This window comes from Strigops habroptila, chromosome 6 (assembly GCF_004027225.2).
Source record: "Strigops habroptila isolate Jane chromosome 6, bStrHab1.2.pri, whole genome shotgun sequence".
Classification (NCBI taxonomy): domain Eukaryota; kingdom Metazoa; phylum Chordata; class Aves; order Psittaciformes; family Psittacidae; genus Strigops; species Strigops habroptila.
In genome coordinates, this window is record NC_044282.2 from 6,768,095 (window position 1) to 6,789,164 (window position 21,070).

General features: G+C 37.8%; 1 protein-coding gene across 21 annotated transcripts in view; it reads left to right on the plus strand.

Moving 5' to 3' along the window:
• The window catches only part of PTPRK (protein tyrosine phosphatase receptor type K), a 397,787-nt gene that overhangs the window by 292,768 nt on the left and 83,949 nt on the right, over positions 1–21,070 (plus strand). For all 21 annotated transcript variants that reach the window (XM_030489190.1, XM_030489193.1, XM_030489195.1 and 18 more), the window contains exons 8-10: positions 8,161–8,463; positions 18,839–18,948; positions 20,162–20,363. In XM_030489190.1, coding sequence (XP_030345050.1) covers positions 8,161–8,463; positions 18,839–18,948; positions 20,162–20,363 — 615 coding nt within the window. The remainder of the gene's footprint in view (positions 1–8,160; positions 8,464–18,838; positions 18,949–20,161; positions 20,364–21,070) is intronic.

The following is a 21,070-nucleotide window of genomic DNA, read 5'->3' on the forward strand; positions in this document are numbered from 1 at the left end:
AGGATGTATTTTGGTGGGTGTTTTATCTGCATGTGAGGAAACATACATATGTGAACAAGTATCTGTGCGTATATATATATCTGCGTATATATATAACACACATGTAGTTTTAAGTGGGTATCATAATTACTACTTACAGTTTTCAGTTCTTATTCATCAGAGGTGAATGTGGCCCTAACTTTATTCAAAGTTTGAGTCTCTCTTTTGTTCTTACTATTTATGTTTTATATAGTGTGCTCTACATTGGGTCATTTTATTTCATATGCTGATATTTATGCTTGCTGACTTGGAGGACCACAATTTTTATGTACAGGACAAAGGAACTGAATCTTTAATGATATCCATAGAAAACTCTTGTTTTGCTTATTCAGACTACTCCAACATAGGCATTTTGCATGATACTCATAACATCCTAAGCTCCTAAATATATTGTTTGTAAACAAAACCATAAAAAGATATTTATGAATGTGCATTGGAGAAAAATGAAAAATGTATCATCTAAGCAGACTGGTGATTTATATTCAAATAAATGTTTGTAAATGCTTTCTTCATGATGTTGAATGGTTAGGTTCAGTGTTAAGGTAGGTAAAAAGGGTATATGTCTGTGTCTAAAATATATTTTACATATTTTTTTTAATATATTCTGCAGAATATCATTTTTAGATTGTCTTCCATTCTGATTTAATATATTCATGCCACTAATATGTAAGTCATACATTCGTTTTCTTTCACCATCACTATTAATTTTGTAATTTGCTTTACGCAAACTTCACCACTGCAGTCCTGGACAGATTTCCTAGGAATTTTGTAATGCCAGGCTTTGCCTGTGTTTACTCTTGCAGTCTGATTCTTGTTGACCCGCTGATTCATGTTTTACATCACCAGGTTTTGTTCATCTGGAGGAATGAGCTTAAAAAGGTCATGCCAGCTTTTTGCTCTCTCCTCCTACACTGTATATCTCCTTTTAATTTAGAACTGGGGGCGGGGGGGGGGGGGGGAGGGAGGCAGAAGAAAGGTGGACTTCTACAGCTAAGCTAAACTGAAGAAATCAATTCAATGGAATTTATTATCAAGGGTTGTCTAATCTTTAAAGCTAATACGAGACTTTACAGCTATTGATTACATGCTAAGGATGCACAAACTGTTGATCATGCATGGAGGCAACAGGGTAAACACACTATCAAGAGAAAATGGACAGATAATTGTCAGTAGTGCAGTTTTATTCATCTCTACTCTGAAGCAAGGACAGCTATATTTTGCATTCAAAAAGGCACATCCTAAAATATATTGAATATCCCCTCATTGCTACTGAAACTAGTGTAGTACAGCTGATTATCTATGTAATAATTCAGATGTTTTCTTCAGCTCCCTGAGGTATGTGGTCAATAAGAAATTTATAAGCTGGCTTAATAAGTCAGTCGCTACATGAAGTGAAAAAAGAAAAAGCTCATAGATTTTCATGCAATTGCATTTTAACCTTCGTTTGCGACATAATAAATCGTAGTGCTGGTACAGTATAAATGCCATTGTTTCATTTATTCTGGGTTCATATTTCATATGATGATGGACATACTGGTATACACAAAGTGGGCTCTTTCTGTGTTTGCATCCATATTTATTTCGTATTCCCTATGTGTTACACATCTGAGAAAGGAGACGCCCAGGAATGCCTTCGCTTTTTATTGTGAAAATATGTACCTGTTAATTTTTCATTTTATGTCAGACTGCTGAAATTACTTCAAATCGTACAAATTCTGCCAACTTAATTTGATTTCTCTTTCATGGTCACGCTCTCTTCATGCTTCTAAGTTTAAAAAGATTGAATACCTTAGTTTTCAAATTTGGCTGCCTAAAGTCAGGCCTCTAAACTGATGACATGGAACAAGATTTGAACAAAAAACCAAAAAAGCCCAAGCCAAAACAAACAAAACCCCACGTATCTCAGTTAGACTTTCCAACCTGTATTTACATACAAGACAGATAGTCTGGCTTTTCTATATTCTGAGTTGTTGTGGTTTAAGCCCAGCTGGTAACTTAGGACCACGCAGCTGCTTGCTCAATCCGCCCCTTTTTCCTCCCCCCACTCCTGGAGGGATGGGGAGGAGAATCGGAAGAATATAACTCCCATAGGTTGAGATAAGAACAGTCCAGTAACTAAGGTATAATACAAAACCACTACTGCTACCACCAATAACAATAATGATAAGGGAAATAACAAGGCGAGAGGATGCAATTGCTCACCGCCCACCAACCCAGGACATGAGTATGATGGAATGCAGATACTGCAACACTGGAATACCCAGAATAATAACTTATTCCAATAATATATGAAAAGTCTGTATTGATCCAGTTGGTAATATGATGTTGTGTGTGTTTGGCTTGAAATACACATAAGTAGGTAGGAAAGAGTCCCTGGCTAAAGATAAGTAGTTCATGAACTATATGAATTTGAAAAACAAGAAACTTGAATAGGATTTACAAGAATTATTCTGTCATAAAGACAGTTTGGTGCAAGGAAATGAGAATGGAATTCATGGCATTCTTGGGATGTCTGAATAAATCAGGTCTTCCTGAATTACCATCATATTTTTAAATAATGGAGTTATTGGAAGTTAGTCTGAACTAAATTCTTTGGGATTTGTAGATTAATAATCCTCAAAACACAGGGATTTCATCATGGATATTCTCGGACAGCTCACCTTATCTAGGGATTTTTGTTAGCTTTGTTCATAACATAATTATAGGATGCTCCTCGGACATGCAGCAGATCACCCACAGAAGTGCAGAAATTATCATAGATGCACATAGTTCTTGCTCAGACTTTGGTTGTCTGTTGAAATGTATAACTCCAATCCTTTTCAACAAGTAATAAACTCGTATATACAGCAATCTTAACCAATTTTATGATGTGAGGGAACTTAGTATCTATATATAAAACCTTTCTATGTGATTCATTGTTTGCTAATGAAAAAAGTAATTATTGAGAGTAGTGCAACTGAAATGAGCAAGTGAGGAACCATTGTTTATAGTTTTCTTACTGCACATTTGACAGCTCTGTTCTGGTTTGGGTTGCACTTCCTCCGGTGTTTTTCACTCATGTCATTCTTCCATGCTCTTATCAGGAGTCTTTTTAGAATTGAATTTAGAATTGAAAAATTCTTTACAGCAGCAGGACTGTAACATTAAATCTTTTTTGTTTGTTTGTTTGTTTTAATTTAATTTTGGGAACATTTTAGTTTGTAGGACCTTGTATGAACCAAGGAAGCAGCAGGAGCCACAGTGACATCTTAGAATAATCCTCTTTTACTTCCCACATGCCAAGAAGAGACCTATCTTGGAAAGGTCAGAAGAAGCCACAGGACGGAGAGACTCATGTTCTCATAGAAGAAAAGTCTGTGGCTGTTCAGTGGCCTTTCAGATTGAGAATATTAGCAGAAAAAATGACAACTTTTTTTTTTTTCTATGTCATTTTTGTTTTAAAATGCAAAGCAAGATAAATAAGGGAGCCTCTGCAAGAAACACTGTGTTTTAAATTACAGGGATACTACCTTAAACCAAAGTTACTCTACTGCTTTAATAATTGTCATACATTTGCTTTTGTATGTCAGAGTTTTTATTTAATATAAGCCCCACATCTCTCTGCAATATCCTTAAACCTTATCCAAATTTCTGTATTATCTCACCCTCCAACTCCAGTTATTTTTTGCCTCCTGTGCCACCAGTGAAGGCAACCTGGGTCACTCTTAAATTGGATATGAAGTTCAGTCAGTGTGGTTAGAGCAGAAATTTGAAGTCAGTGTAATGCCATACCAGAAGCGGTTCCAGTGGGAGCAGGAAAGGGATCAAAAAATTGCTGCTTCTGAAACTGCGAAGGCTTTTGTTTTCACTGCCATCTCTGTATAAATAAAGATAATCTCTACAAAGAGGCTCTGATATTGACCTGTCACATTACATGTTGCTTATCAAGCACTAAAGAAATTGAATTTAATTTTATCTGTTATCTGGAGTGCCTTATTAAATCATCCTGCAGTTAAGAGGTGGTACGGGGTCAACAGGTTCTGTCTTTTTTGCCATCTACCCCTGGATTATTAACCTTTGGAGAATTACTAAAGCTGTTCTTTATTTTATCCCAGAAAGTTGGGTTAAATCTTTTTGATCCGTAAATTGTTGCGAGTGCCACATGCTTGTAATTCTTTTATTTAATACAGTTCCTGGATAAGGAATGAAGACTTAGTAATCGGTACAAGTGTAGAGATCTCTTTTATTATTCTGGGGTTTTCATTTTTTTTTATAGTCTCCCAATGCCTCTGGTTTTAATTGGTTCAATAAGAGTAATCAGTCAGATGGGATAATGAATCTGAGTCGGTAGGCGCTTGGCAGTATTTATTTGCCAAGAGATAAAGGGAGAGTGAGGAGGAAGAAGATAACAGAGCTGGGTATTGCCAGGCATTGAAAGCAAAGGCCAGAGAGAGAAGCTGGCCATAAGCAGGGGTGGGAACGGATTGGAGTTCGTAGCAGCAGCCCATGTGCAGGAAGGGTCTGGCAGAAGGGAGCCTGCTGTCAGCAGAGGGGCTTGGGAGGATCTAAAGCCACCCTGCCACCACCACCACCAAATCCTCCATATGTCTTATTGCCATATTTCTATTGGAAGATGTGAATATCCTGACTGGCAGAAGCATGTCTAAGAGCTTGATACAGTCGCAGGATATTGAATTTCCTGCAACAGCAGAAGCCCTGAGTGCTTTCTGCTATCACCAAAAGGAATTTTCTCCCATCTCAAACATATTTTCTGTTGGAGAAAAAGGCTTGAAAAAATAAATAATAAATACCTCCTCCCCAAAATTTTAATTTTAAATACAAGATCTTATGCAAAATAATATGCTGTTTCACTCAAATTTGAAGCTCTCAATCAAGAAATCTTTCAAAATGTATAAGCCAAACTATTGTTTTTTAAATAACTTGTCCTTATGCTCAGCTATTCACTTAGTGTCTGGCCATGTTCCGCTTTTTCAAACTTGTTCTAAGAAAAAAAAACCAAACCCACCAGCAACCAAAAAAAAAAAAAACCCAACCCAAAAACGACCCTAGAGCTGGGGAGTAAAGTTAGCATTTTGGTGGAAGCATTGGCAAATAAACTGCTGCTGCTGCTGGCTGATGCAGTGTGGTGGCCAGCGCACTGGTGACCTGGGAGCTGGGTACCATTCAGTTTTCTTATGGCCCTGGTAGTAAATCACTTTGTAGCTTTGAACAAGCTATTAACCTTTTTGTGTCTCTTTCTCCTCACAGAAAAGGATTAACACCATTTATCTGTCTCGTAGGGGTAATTTGTAGGTTAATGTTTGGAAAATATTAAGTGCTTTCTGCCATTATTATTGAAACTCCAGCTGATAGGATAAGGAACAAACATATTTTGAGAGCCTTATTTCTTCCCTCTTCTACATAGAGTACAAATTTGACATGAGTAATTTAACAAAGAAGTGAGAGTCATGTTGCTGAATGTCCATGCATTTTGAAAAAAAGTTCTAGATGTGACTGAAAGAAAAAAGATGAGAAGACTGCAACTGGGAAGACAAGATGTGAATTGATTTCCTGGGATTAGTAGTACTGAAAAAGTATCCAGAGGTCAGAAGTGAATGCATAAATTGAAATTAAATCCCAGTAGCATTAAGGAAGTGTTTCAGTGAAATGCAGACCTTAACATGTGATGGGAAAAGGGAGAAATGGCAGATGAATGCTTCTTTTTGCCCTCATCGAGAAAGTTGTTCTTAATGAAATGCAGAGATTTTTGGGAAGCCTACTCAAAATTTCAATGGTGCTTTATCTGAGAAAAATAATTATTTGAAGATTGCTTTCTACTAAGGTGTTACAGATGGAGGCTTTGTGGTGTGGTAGTTTAAAACAATTGGTCCTTACCTCTGGAGAGCCCGAGATGAACGTTGCCCAGAAGCAAGAGTAAAATTGTGTTTTTAAAGCATCATTTTAGGAGCAGTGGGACAGTTGGCAGAGTTTACCAAAGCTGTTGAGAGACTCTGCAGACTTTAATTACCATCTCAATATTGCAGAAGTTGTTTAATTTCTGCCAAAGAAGGCAATAGTTGTGAGAAAGCGAGATCACACTCTGTCTTTCATTCTTTCCTTTTTGACAGGTGAATAAAGGATGCTTTTCAGTATCTCTTCTGATACTGTGACACGTTTGTAAAATTTGCATAGAATTGTAAAATAATTTTTCTGTAAGATTAACAAAGCTTTTATTTTTTCTTCTCTTTTGAAAGTGCATAGTGTGAATGCAGTTTAAGTCTTGTCATGAAAGAAGCAAGATGAAAATTGCGTGCATTTTCTGTTACTGATCACTCAGCTTCAGACGCTAACAGGTTCAACCTTCATGACTAGACAACATGTATTACGTTGTGTTTGTATTAGAGGCTCCAATAAATTTTAAATTCATGTTTGAATTCTGTCTCTGGTGTGGGGCGACTGAAGTCACAACTTGGATTAGTAAAATAAAGAGGAAATTATTAAAATGAAAATACTGATTCCTTGGAGACTCCTACCAACAACTTCAGTAGATCTACTGTGTTGCTGCCCCCTTTTTTTTTACCTTTTTGACTGTCTCACACTTGTCTGTACTTGCTAAAGCACCAGCCATTGTTTACTCTATAAACGCCGGGTTTTTTTACCTTCCTCTCTTCTAGTGTCTTATCTCTCGAGGACCTTTTCAATGCTATCTTTCAGCTTCACATCTCTATTGTTACAGTGTACAATATGTTGAGAAAGCTACTGCTCAGGAATTCTACTTTCTCGTTTGTATTTTTCACCATGTATATGATAAATTGGTATTTAAGGGCAAAGAGAATATGCTTTTTAAAAATCCAGAAAGGGAAGGATAGATCATGGAAACAAATAAGCCCATTTTTTAATCCTCAACGCACATAATGTTACTAGGAATACCTTTGTGTTATATTTAGAATTTGGTTGTTTTGATGTTTGAAACTAAATGTTTGCAGTTTGTCTGGCAAACTGCATGCTGAATAGATTACACTGATTCACATTTCCTTATTTCAATATACCATCTGTGCTTTTGGCAGATTGTTAGCCTGGTTGGGACTCTAGTTGCATAAATGCAAGTTACAAAGAACCATTATGACCAGAAAAAGAAATCCTATATTTCACTTCTTTGAACAATCTCGACTGTTTTGACCTTACACCAGCAAGGACACAAGGCTGAAGCTGTACCGACAGCAGGCTTTATTTTCTCTGGTGAAGAAGGATGTATTAGCAGGGTATAAAGATCCCTTGCTATATTTCCAGTGAAACTCTAGTATATATAGTCATGGTCATGATTTTCATTGTGTAATCATTTTAATTAAGTTTAACGATAAAAGTTAGCCTTGCATGAGGAATGAATGTACTAGAGAGATAATGAAAGATTGATGACAGCTTGGGGAGCATCGCGTACTCTGCTGGTGGAAGTACATGTGTGAAGAGCAGCTGAGCTTGGGTAGCAGGTCAGAGATCCTGCTCAGAGCAATGTCCAGGCAAAGTTTTGGGGATCTGAAAGAAGTGGTATACAAATACACATCCAGAAGCACTTTTTGTACTATTTCTGAGGGGGTTTGCTTGAATGAATAACTTAATTAGTAAATAATAAGCAATAATTAATATCTGCATTACTTTTGTAACTGCTAGCTCAGTAAGGTAATTAGTATAATTAGTATACAGCATTGCTTAGTGGCATGATAAATCAGAGTACAGTGAATGTTGACTCTTTACCACTGTGATGTATTATGTAATTTACACAGGTAAAAAAAAAAACTGATAAGGGGGTAATCAAGAAGGGAAGCCAGCAGTGACAGCTGGGTGGCCTTTTGGTCACTTTTCTTGCATCTGCTAATTAACAGTTCTTTTTCTTACTGTTGCTAAGTTTTAATCACTGATTGAAGCCTGCAAAGAGAGGCCAGAGAAGAATGAAGTAAACAAAGACTGTCAGGTTTTTTCCCTTCAGGGTACCTGTACAAAGGATGATACTTCTAGTAGAAAGTCTGTGTTTGTTGGGCACCTCCTTTACTTTCATGTTCCCAGAGGTATCATCTACCAGCAACAGTTCAGTGCAAGGATGAAGGACGTTAATGATGTTTTTCTTCATTATACTCTGTTTTCTAGAACCTATGAGAACACCGAAAACTTTGAAGATTGCTGAGATACAGGCCAGACACATTGCTGTGGATTGGGAATCTCTGGGTTACAACATCACTCGCTGCCACACTTTCAATGTCACTATATGCTACCACTACTTCTGCGGACACAATGAGAGCAAGGCGGACTGCTTGGACATGGACCCTAAAGCACCCCAGCATGTCGTGGATCACCTGCCTCCCTACACGAATGTCAGCCTCAAAATGATCTTAACCAATCCAGAAGGGAGGAAGGAAAGTGAGGAGACCATTATCCAGACAGACGAAGACGGTATGTCTAAATACTGTTATGGAAATTAAATCCAAGTCCAGTCTAGACAGGTGGAAGGAAATGGCTGTGTATGTTACAATATGTATCATGAAGGATGGAAGTTCTCTTCTATTAATGTATTAATTAGCCCCAAAATGGTAGCTATAAATAAATATTATAGCTGTCACCCTGCATATATAGCTGAAACTGTCCATGTAGCACAAGTCAAACTGAATCTCTTCTTGCAAGAAAAAGGAGGGTGGCTTCCCAGTAATTCCAAAAATGCCTTAATACAAGTGATGAGAAACACATGGTGGTGTTAGGTGAGGTCTTCTTCACAGTATTAGGAGTAGTATTTGAAAATTAATTTAATTCTGTAAATTATATATATTGAATTCAGTGCTTAAAGACTCTATTCAGGATTTAAAACCTCTTCAGTAAATACTTTATGTTGCAGGTTACAGCATATAGTATCTCTTAACTATTTGAAAGCCACCCATCATATTAAAGTATTATTTTGACAACTTGGGAGTTGGACTCAGTGATCCTTTTGGGCCCCTTCTAACTCGAGATACTCTATGATTCCTCTTTAAAATGCTTTAAATGAAGTTTCACTGACAAAACAGTTGAACTTACCATAGTTGGGAAGAAATAAAGCACAGATGTAGATGTGTTAATGGTGGCATTCAGTGGTTAGGCTGTGAATCTTGGTATGAAAGAGATTAAAATAGATATTTTTCCCTAATAACATTTAAAATGTGGTTGTAAAGAGCAATTTAAGTTTGCTTTTCTTGTCAATATTTTCATGAAATCTGAATATAACAAAATTAAAACACATGCTGCCATAAGTGACAAAAAAAAAAAAATACTTGGATTAATGTAAGACTGTAGATACATAAGGTAAAATTGAAAAAGGTAGTGTGTTTGCTTGCTTGTAAAGTAAAAGATCAGGGAGTATAGCTTTATATATGGAGGGCAGTCAAGGTTAGATGGCACTTTTTGCCATATATTTTCAGTTTTATAAGAAATGGGAGAGCAATATGTTTACTGTTACAATAAAAGAGGGAAACAGTTTTTAAATAGGTAGAATATGAGGAGCTGTAGAAAACTATAGAGACATAGATGCATCGTGAAGATCACTGACAAGTACAGCATTAGAATATTTCATGCAATTCAAATTTTAGCATTACTCTTTTTTTGAGGTAAATGATAAATATAATCCATGAGGAATTATTTCTGTATCTGTGTTTACATTACAGATTTTTATGGTTGCTATTTTCTTTGAGGTTAAAAAATTAAAATAAAAATTTAAAAAAAATAAAATTGTCATGTTCATGGAACATGGAATTTCTTTTTAAATGAGTTTTCAAGAAAGGTTACTGTTTCTGATAGCTTTTATCTAGTTAGATGTGTGAAGATGGTTGGTGGTCACCATAGGGGTGCTTGCCCAGAGTAGAGTCGAGTGCATATGTGTTCTGGTTTTGTTGTGGACTGTTCTTGGAAAATGATGCACACAAGGCAAGTTTTGGTCTCAGGCTAACACACCAGTGTGCTGTCAGTGAACTTGTTTAGGCTTAGCGTTGGTGTCAGAGGTACAACAGTGTAGAAGAAGCCTCACCTACTGGACAGAAGTTGCTGAGGTAAAGTATTTCAAGCAGATGTTGTTTTCATGGAGGGATTAATACATTCTAAAAGGTACCTATATTTAGAGGCATTGGTGGTAATAATGCTTGTGGGTAATAATGCTAAAGGGTCTGAAAATATTCTCTCGTGATCTCTACTCAATGATACTCTCAGGCATAAAATGCAGATTTTTAATTGCACCCTACCGATTGACTTGGAAGTTTATGTCCATTTTGTCATGCATTTCAAAATACAGGGCATGCGGACAATGTGCAGGGCTTTCAGCCATGCTCGAGGATCAAAGGTGTATTCATACCTTAATCTTTCCATAAGAGCTCGCGGCAGTAGTAAACTTAAGTGCGGTGGTTGACTGCTTATGTGTATGATGCTAGTTTAGTCCCATGCCCAAGCAATCAAGTATCTGTCTGATACGTGATTATGTGCCCTGCATGTTGCACATGTGGTCAGATGCAGCCTCACTGTCTTCGTTGGTTTTGCCAGTTTCACAGAATAAACATGATGTTAATTACAGTTTGAGGGCATTATCAGTGATTCATTTAGGAGAAAGAAATAGAAGTATTACACTATTTTCCCACATTTTTGCAAACAACATTAATTAGAAATAGCCATGGATTACATGATTATCTGAAGCTGTGCACTTACGTCATGTACTTGTCATAACTAGAAACTTTTAAAACTCCTGATGACAACAACAGATACTTACATTTTCCTTAGCTTTTCTGTAGTATAGTGTTCTTTTCAATACCATTCTTTCTTACAAAAATCTGCTGATCAAGTAAAAACAGTCAACTCTGTAGACTGTTGGAGTTAGAGGTTTTCTTGTCTCTCTTCTTTTCTACCATTTTCCCCCAAACTTCTTTTTCTTTATCCATTTTCCCCATGCTTCCACCTCTCTGTCTTTTTCTTGTCTTTTTGCTGTTGTTGTTTTGTTTTCATTTTTCCCTTCATTTCTCTACTTCTATCATCTCGCCTTCTGCTGGGAGTTTTTCACATTTTTGAACTTCTGGGATTCCTCAAGCACAGAGGAACTTGGGCTTCTGTGAGGATCTCTGGTTGTCTTTCACAGAGGTTCACATTTATTTATTTAAGGCTGCACAGCTGAGTTGGGGTCATCCAGAAATGTTCAGACCTGTGAGAGTGCTGAGGGAGATAAGTGAGCCATGTATGACACCTCAAGAAGAACTAATTCAAGAAACAATTAGTAGAATGGGGTAAGATTCAAAACCTGTGCTTCAGACCTTTGGAACAATGACTGAGAAATGAAGAAGGTTTTAATAGCTTATAATTCAGTATCTGCAAGTAAGCAACGTCCAGGAATGTCAGTCTGAAAATAGCCTCCTTTTTGATCAGAGCTAGATCTGAATACTTGGTTGTTTAAATATTTCTATTTAACTGGGGTAGATGGAATTAATCTTTAAAGCATATTATAATTTGCAGAAAGCTATATCGCACTAAAATAAAAAGCCCTCAAGCACACACTGTTAAACAAGTTGTGCAAAAAGAGGGTGAAAACAAGGAAGTTTCTCAGTGTTTTAGATGTGAAACACCCGTCTTTCACTCTGGGGGGAAACCACATTGTTTCTAAGGTTTGGAAGAAAGCTCTTCTGAGTAACCAGGCACTCAGCATTATTTGTGCTTCCTGCTTCACCTGGCTTGTATAGCAGACGGACAGCGTTTGAAGATTCGATAAAGGAAGAAGGGAAAGGCTTGCACAATCTGGGGGTGAATACATGCTGGGCAAAGGTGATGTTTGGCATTTCGAAGCAAAGTACAAGAACCAGCAGTAAATTTATCACTTGGCATGAATCAGCAGCATGCACACATTCTTGGAGCTGCCTATTGACAAGGTCACAGCGAACTCGAAGGAACCCTTTGTAAGATCAACAGTCAGTGAATGGGATTAAAGCAAATAAATGCTTCCTTCATTTTTAATTGGAAACAGATGCAAAAGGCAGTGGATTAACAGGAATAGTGACATTAGCTCGGAGAGAGCAGCTACAGAGAAAGCAAATCATGAAGCTTAAAGTGTTTGATGGTGATTTTATAACTAGTAAGGAAGTGTGTCAGCTAACAGCAGGCAAACAACTAATTTAAAAAGGTCTCTTAGCAGAGGGTAAGTATGCATTTTGGGGCTTAAAGTATACCAAAGCTTTGGTCTGAACCACAGGACATGCTCACTGGGCACAAATGAGATCCCCTGATCTTTCTGAGTGTGGCTCATTCAGCTCCATGCAGAGATATCTAGAGCTACAATGCAGGGTTAAGACACCAACTGTCCAACCATTACGCATGCTCCTGGAAAGGCTCCAGCAGACTTACCATTCTGGGCAACAGCAGAAGAAGGGGGAAATGTTTAGGTTTTATTTTTGAAATGAAAAAGCGTAATACTTTGTATACTGTCTAAATATGTAAAGAGGAAATATCTTCCACCAGCTTTGAGAAGGAGGATTTTATGAAAGTAGTTGACATTTAATATTTTTTCTGTGATTGAGCATTGTCAGTTTTGTAAGTTGCCTTTAAAAAAAAAACCAAACACCCAAAACAACAACAAAAACCAAAACCAAAACAACCAAACAAAACAAAACATCAAAAAAAAACCCCCCACAACTCATTCTCTGCACCCCCTCTCCCCCTTTATTATTTACTACAAATAGCACTTTTTCCTTTGTGCTTTTTCAAATTCTCTGGCACTCAAGGAAAATATGGGAGAAGGGGGAATAGGAAAGAGGAGGAAAATGTAGAAAATATGCTTTGATCAAAGGAAATGAACAAATAAACAATGCTTCAAGGATCTCTGAAAAAGCAGACTTAAAACTCTACTGGTAACATTTTAAAAGTAACAAAAACAGCCCACCTGGGAGAAAAGTTAATGCACTGAGTTGAGCAGGCAAAGATTGCTTGAAATGGCAAACTGTCTCAAAAAACGTGTAACATACATGGCCTTGTGACTACACAAGGATGTTAGGATGTGAGGTGAACCCAGTATACTAATGCTGTTGGGGGAAAAATCAGCAAATGATTGCAATTAATAAAGAGAGACCCATGACTAAGAGATGACAGTTTCAATCTGAAGTAGTCCATAAATGCCACTCCTAAAGTTATTGACCTCAGTCCTTGGTCTAAAAGGGAGACTAGTGACCTACATGTCATGAACAGTGGCAAAATTTAGTATCAATGTGGTCAAATAAGGGAGGAATTTTTATGTCTTCAGCAGCAGTGAACTGAAAATGATTATAACCAACCTACTGCCATTGATAAAAGGAGCCTGGATGGCCTGGGATAACCTATTTGTCCTTCAGCTTGTGAAAATGAGACCAATTCTTTTTTAAGATGGTAGGAAAGATTTGCTATTGGCATATCATTGAGAGAGAGGAAAAATGGTTGCAGAAAGATACATGAGCAGTTTTTCTTAAAGACATCAGAAAAGTGAGAAAGTAAGAAAAATATTGAAAATATTAGCAGAGGTTTATTTTAAGCTTACACTGAACAAACAAAAAAGCAAAGTAAGCTGTTTTAAGGTATTGCAGACACTAGAAATACAAGCTACATTTTACATTAATAGCTAAGGAAAAATTGGCCCTGAAGCACAGAATTATGTACCCTGACTGAAACAACTTCCTACTTTCATTTCCTTTAGGTACCTATATTAGAAGCTTTACAGCTAGAAAAGTGATATTGCATATGAGATTCTTTGTTGAAACAGTGTGTTTGGCATAATGATGCCTGCAAATAGGCCAGAATTAGCAGCTATTCAGCAGTTTGCAACGGAATGAGGGCTTACACCTGGACCCACAAGTTCCCATTATTCCAAAGCCATGCACTAGCTGAAAGCACTCTCCAAATATTGATTTGCATATTTTTAGAAAGCTGTAAAGTATGTGAGGTTATTTCACCCTGACATGGAGAAACACTTCCAAATCCCAGAAATGAGGAACACTGAAGTCAGCATGTGGTGTAAAAAAACTTAAAATACTGTTAGAACCCTGAATTCAGAAAACGCAGAACTTGTGGACTTAACCCCAGTTGATATTTGCACCAATATCTACAGTGATTGCTGCCGCCACTGAGACTGATTGGCCTCTGTCAGCTTATTTAGTAGCTTGATTGTGACCATTTAAGTTCGTTACATTAGTAATTTTATATAGGCTGGAAGGAGTGGGTACCCATCACAAGTGTGAGCAGGTCAGTGCCCATGCAGGCCAGCAGTGGCCCCAGCTAGCTGATGCAGACCCGTGCTGGGCTGTGGGCACAGCCACATTGCTCCATTGCCCCCTGGGGGGCTCATCCCAGCCCACCTCCTCCAGGAGGAGAGATCATTAACCAAAGGGCATGTGCACCAGAGGAGACTATTAATAGGCAGTCAGTTTTCTTCTCAGTAGCGCTTTGTTCTTTGCTGCAAATGCAAATTTCCAAAGTAGTTTTTGTCACTATCTTTGGTGAAAATTCTTTTACTGTAAAGACTAGTAATAATAATTCTGGTATTTCCCCCTATTTTATTATATAAAATTTGCTCCTATTTAAGCCTTAGTCTCAAGTTGTAACAAAGCATAAAGTTCAAATGGTACATCCCTCAGAAAAAGCCAGTGGAAAGGTGGGCCATTTTAATTGCTTGTAACATTTAAACAGTAAAAGAGATTGACTGTCACCATCTCCTGAAAATGAACATCTGCCTTCAGAGAAAGGCTCAAAGTTTGCTGCTGATATACTTTACTTTTTGACTACCACAGAGGAATTTTTCCCAGTGTAACCATGCATATATTTGCATATAGCCTTTACCATATAGCATAATAATACTCTGCATGGCTTTCACGGAGTATAATATTTATAAAATACTCTGTTTACACGCACTTCAATTTTGTAGCAGGAAAACTGAAGCAATACAAATTCATATTTATAGTGGTTGGTGTCAGTTAATACATTGTTCTACCAGAAGTAATGTATTGTAATATGAATTTCCCGTTAAGTTAGTATAGAACAAGGTTTAGGTGACACTACTTGTGAATAACAATTTATCTGTGACTATGACATAATTTAATGCAAATATATTGCTCTAAAATGAATTGGTCTGATGTCAGATTGATGGTTTGTGCTTTTAGTACGCATAGTATTTATGTCCATCTCACGTGTATGTAAAGAAAAGATTATCAGCTATTTACTGTACTGATGTATAGCTTCATTAAAAGGGCTCTGGAGATACATGTAAATCATGAAAGAAGAGCTTGTGATGTTTCCTCTATAAAATTGTGCTGAAATTCCCTTTGAATTTCTTTTATGTTCCTTTTGTATACATGTGCATTTTATGCTTGTATACTTTTTTTATGGGAAAAATATTTTGTTTATTTCTTTGCTTAAGTTCAAAAACTCCCAGGCTCTTCTGAAACCCATATAGTTAAACCTACCTAAATGATTTCACTTCTTCAGATAAGTGTAAATCTTGACTTGTTAGAAGTTGATCATAGAATAATACATGTGAAAGAAGGAGTGTTTATTGTTGTTGTCTCTTAGAGATGGTGGGGTCACACTTCACAAGGTCAGGAGATTGAAAGAAAATCAGTGGGACCAGAATCTTTTTAACGGGAGGTGCAGAGGCCAAAAGGTCCAAGTCCAACTCCTCTAGCAGCTACTTGTACTTTTCGGTTTTTCAGATACCTAGCTTGATAGGGAATCTTAAGTCATGTACTTCACATTAATATACACTTGAAATAGTCTTGAGTGTTTTGATTTAGCATAGGCTGTCCATAAGTCCAAGGAGAAGAGCAAGAGCTTGCGTAGGAAGAATGGGAGTTGAGGAGGCAGCAGAGAGGCACTGTGGTGAGCGGTGGGGCTTCTGGAGATGCAAGTCTGAAGAAAGCCTTTTGGGCTGTTTGTGAGGAAGTTTCCAAAAGCTATTATCAGCTCAAGGATGATGTTTACCTGGCTGTTTTTTCACCTGAGTCCTCACTAAATATTTTATAAAAGGGAAAGATCTTAACACCATTTTGGAAAGATGGAGTTTAAGGTTTTTTCTTAAGTCCTTGGAGGCCTGCTGGGAGTTGTAGGGAATAGGCAGCAGTGGCTGCCTACATGGAGAGATGCAGTTTAAGTCTTCAACGTAGTGTTACCAACAGGTTACCTTGCTGTTGTTCTTTTCTTTGTTTGGGTTCTTTTTACTAATTTGAGCTTTTTTTAAACTTCTGTTTGTAATTAATACTGACCTGAGAACAAAGACATAAAACCACAAATGTGGACATTCAGGCATTATTTTAACTAACCTAGCTGATGAATCTATGGGCCTCCTCACAGATACTCTGTTCCTTATGCAAATTTCTTTGCTACTGCTTTTCTCCTTCCTCGCTTCCTTTTGCCCCTTTGCAATTAAAAGATGTTCTCACTGTGGTTGAACTGAAAAATGGAAGGGAAAAAATCAGACCTATGAAAACATGTTCTTCAAACTCGAATTAATTTATATTCTTTTTTGTAAGTATTTGAACCTTTATTTGTTTCTTTGTTTTAATTCCAGTTGAGATCTGAAATGATTGAAGCTGATCCCAATCTTCAGTTTTTGTGAATTTGCAGGGGTGGGTGAGGTTGGTGGGGAATCACTCTTCTCTTTTTTTAGACACTTGCTCTCTTTTACTTTCTGACCTTATTTTTACTGTGATTGCCAGCAAGCTGCTCATCGCTGTGCTAACTTCTGTTCTTGTGCCCTTCCCATGCCAGTGGGAAGAAGACCATGAAACTAACTGGGATCATGTAGTTCCAGTCAGTTTATCATTGCTGCCACTGCCACAAGCATCAAATTTTATATTGTAGGAGAAGAAAACACACTCATACAATATGATGAGCCTAGAAGCTTCTCCCACTTGTGTGTTTAAACAGAAAATGTAGGAGACTTTATGCAACCCTCAAATGTAGAGTCAGTTTCAACTGCACCGAGTTTCAATAGAGTATGAAACACGTCCTTTAAAAGCACCACAGAAAAAGTATTTTTTCAGGGTTTTGAGCAATTTGTCTGTTTCATTTTACCTCACATGCTTTAATGTGCTTTAATGTCACATTTCATATTATCTGTACGTGCTCCAGTGCATTCCTGTGTTTTCTCCCAAACACAGATGTACATGCACACGTGTGTGCACACATACACACAGATATACGTGCACACATCTTCCAGGGAAAATGTGTGCATCAGAGTATGTTCATACCCCCTCTGACATATAGACAAGAAAAACAGTAGAGCGTTCACATGCAAAACAAAATGTTGCCTACAGGAAGTCTCTCAATGCCACGAACATCACACAGGGGCTGTCATGGCATGTCAGCCTTCATCCACTGCCCAGTCTGTATTGGGACACTGAAGCAAAGCAGCAGCATATGACTTTAGTTAACTTCTCCTAAGTTTGCCTCTGACAGATGGATGAACAGTTTCTGTGAAGCTCTCATCTGTTTACTCGTGGGCTTTTTTGACTCCATGAATTTATTATTAATGTGCCAAATTATGTTGTTTGTACCAAGGGTCAGATCATCATTTATAGCTTCTGTGTAGACTGAAATAAATCCCACTATTGGGACAGACCACTCACTCCCTGCTGCTGCTAGCACAGTGCCTGGCGCTTCCTTTGATCCAGTGGGTTTTAATTTATTTTTGCTCTGTGTAAAACTTCAGAGTGCTTTGATAATTAATACCCAATAAATGTCATGTGTGAGGCTCACTGACAGTTTCATTGAAGAAAATAGGCCAATTAAGACGGGGAGAGAAATATATGTCAATAAATTAATAGAAGTAACATTTTAGCTTGAAGGACTGCAGATTTGGGCAACGCTGGCTTTTTGAGGCAGGGGACAGTTTTTCTTCAGGGGTTCAGGGGGTTTTTTTTATCCTCATCGCCTTCTTTCAACATTATGTATTCAAATCTAGGTGAGCTGCTGTGGTTAAAAAGGAACCATATGTGTAGGCAAAAATATCTTGTAAGCTGAAAAGAGAGATAACTAGGCGCTCCTGCCTGGTGCTGATGGGATTACCAGGTCCTGTGAATCACTCAGGCAGAGAGGCCTGAGGTGACACTTCAGACTTGTTATTACACCAGGGATATTGGTTCCATTTAAAGTAAGAAAGTAGGGTCATCTTAGCGTGGTTCAGTTCAAAGCTTTGAAAATGCCTCGTGTTAGAAAGATTTGAAGTAAGCAGTTTTGTTCCTTCTGCAGCACAAGTATGTCAGTGGCTGAAAGAAGTAGCAGCTGAGCTGGTGTGCTTGCCCTGTGCCCAGCCCCCTCTTTAAACCAGGTTTTCTTTTAAAACGACAAATCATAAGAAGAGCTGACTGAAAACTATTTTGTAAGCAGTTCTCATGTTTGGAAAATGCTGTATAACAGAGGCACTTCCTTGCCTTTGATTTTTGTTTTTAAAAGGATTTTAAAACCATGTAGTCCTTGTCCTAAGATATGCTCATTACAGAATTCAATGATGTTCCCTGAAGTCACAGTCTAGCATGAACTGTTACCCCCGGCTATACAACGAGACAGTTTGACTTTGCATGAAGTTTTGAAAACCATATGTGGGGATAACGTTTCAACTTCATGCTCTCTCTACACTGCAAATGACAAAATCCACTTTGAAGTGCTTTTTCATACTCCCTACCACTGCCTTTTGCATGTGAATGAATATTAATAAAAATAGACCTGCGCTCACTGTTGTTTTTAATAGGATGTTCTGCCACCTCTTTATTTTTTCTGTCTCTTGAATTTCCTATTTTTAAAAATTTTATTTTGTTTGTAGTGCCAGGTCCTATACCTGCTAAGTCGGTGAAAGGAACTCCTTTTGAAGATAAGATCTTCCTCAACTGGAAGGAACCTGTGGATCCAAATGGCATCATTACTCAGTACGAGGTAATCATTAAACAGCTAACAAGCATTGGATAGGGCTAGGAAAGAGCAAGAGCAAGAGGTGGCTGATGGTGGGTGTTTGTGCTCTGTAGGCAGCTATTCAATTATATGCTGCTTTCATTTACAGATTATGGGATTTTGTATAGTGATTAGATACTCAAAAATCATACTTGTTGTGCATTTGTTGTTGCCTGGCTGTCCCTGTCAAGTGGCTTTGGCATGTGACTATAACAATATTACAATCCACGTGGGAGGTGCTAGTTTTTAAAATCTTGCATAATTACTATATAGTCCTCCAAAGCCATGACAGCCATGATCTGTGAAATCTTCTTTGTTGGAAAAGAAGGTTACATGAAAAGAAAGATGGTTATTAGATTTGGGGCAATGTTTTTTTAGCTTTGTCAAACCTTCAGGTATCACCCTGCAAGGAAACCTTCATATATACTCTGAGTGTATTTAATATATGAGCCTTCTGGGGACCTCCACAGGAGGTTGGCAGGAAACACAGCTGATTTGAGGAACAAACACCATCCTCTTCAGCAACCCATTTTTAAAGGACCAGAGGACAAAATTTTGTGTAGTAATGAATTACAGGAGGAAGAGAAACTAACTAACCAAACAAAACCCCTTAGATCTGTTTATCTATTTAATGCTAACACAGTTCCTTAAATAGTGTGGGTTAACCCTGGTGGGCAGCTCAGCCCACTCAGCTGCTCACTCACTCCTCCACAGTGGGATGGGGCGAGAATCAGAAGGGCAAAAGTACAAGCTTTTGTGTTTTAATCACATCCAAAAACAGCACTTTACAAGCTGCTAGGAAGAAAATTAAATCTGTCCCAGTCAAAACCAGTACATTAAGATATCACTGCTGAATTTAAATATATTAGCCTGGTTTGGACAGCATTGAAATGCGATTATTAGAAGAGGAGAGGGAAGTGTGTTAAAGGACAAATAAAGGGGTTTAGTAGAGATGGGGAGGATGGCGCGGGTGTCTTAACTTCGATGTAACAGTGAAGTTTCACATACATGAACTAAAATCACAAAGACAGATGAAGGGCACTGGCATAGCCTTTCAAGTAAAGCAGACTCTACAAGTCCCCATGCTATCCCCAAGATAACTGGGTAGCTAGATGAGCATGTCTCTTTTGTTTCCTTTCCAGCTAAGCTAACCTAATCCACTTGTGCCAAAAACTGCAACAACTAATTGTTTTCACAGGTCAGCTATAGCAGTATACGGTCATTTGATCCTGCAGTTCCAGTTGCAGGACCTCCGCAAACTGTGTCGAAGCTGTGGAACAGCACGCACCACGTCTTCTCACACTTGCATCCTGGTACTACTTACCAGTTCTTCATACGTGCAAGCACTGTCAAAGGGTTTGGACCAGCAACCACAATCAATGTGACAACCAACATCTCAGGTAAACACAAAAAACAAGAGCAGGAAAAAAAAAAGGGTAGTGTTTTTGGAATTTTTTTTTTTTTTTTTTTTTTTAAGTAAGACTGGAAAAATCATTAAATGGGAAAGAAAATCCCTAAAAAAATCCTATCATGTTGTGAAACTATAGAACTGAAGATGTTTTTGAGCATATTTGCCAGAGTAGCATAAGTTCAGGGATAAATCCTTGCATGACGTGAAAATTGCACACCTGTAGTGGTTAACTGATTTTGTGTAATCTTCTACTTTCATCTAAAGATTATGAAGTGCTGTACAAACCTTAACTAATTAAGCCTTACAGCACTCCATAGGTCACTAAGTACTGTATTTGTTTTGCAGATTAGTAAAGTCAGATGCTGACTTACTCAAGGTGACACCACTTAGCAGCACGTAGATATAACAGAATTGGGGTGGTTAGGAGGAAGTGTGAATTTTCTTTTGCCAGATTCATATAGGTCTGCTTCCTTGTGCCTTTATTCACTTACTGCAGTGCACCAAAATTGGCACTATTTGTCTGAATAACACACTGCAAACTCTAGGAGAAAGTAATGTCAAATGCCATGCTTTAGCATTTTTTTTTTCTTTTTTAAGTTCAGTATTCTCAAAAAAAAAAGTCACTTATGAAGTTGATAGCAGAAGATAAGTCAATGTTCTATCTAAAGAGACAGTTGATTTTATGACATGGCAACT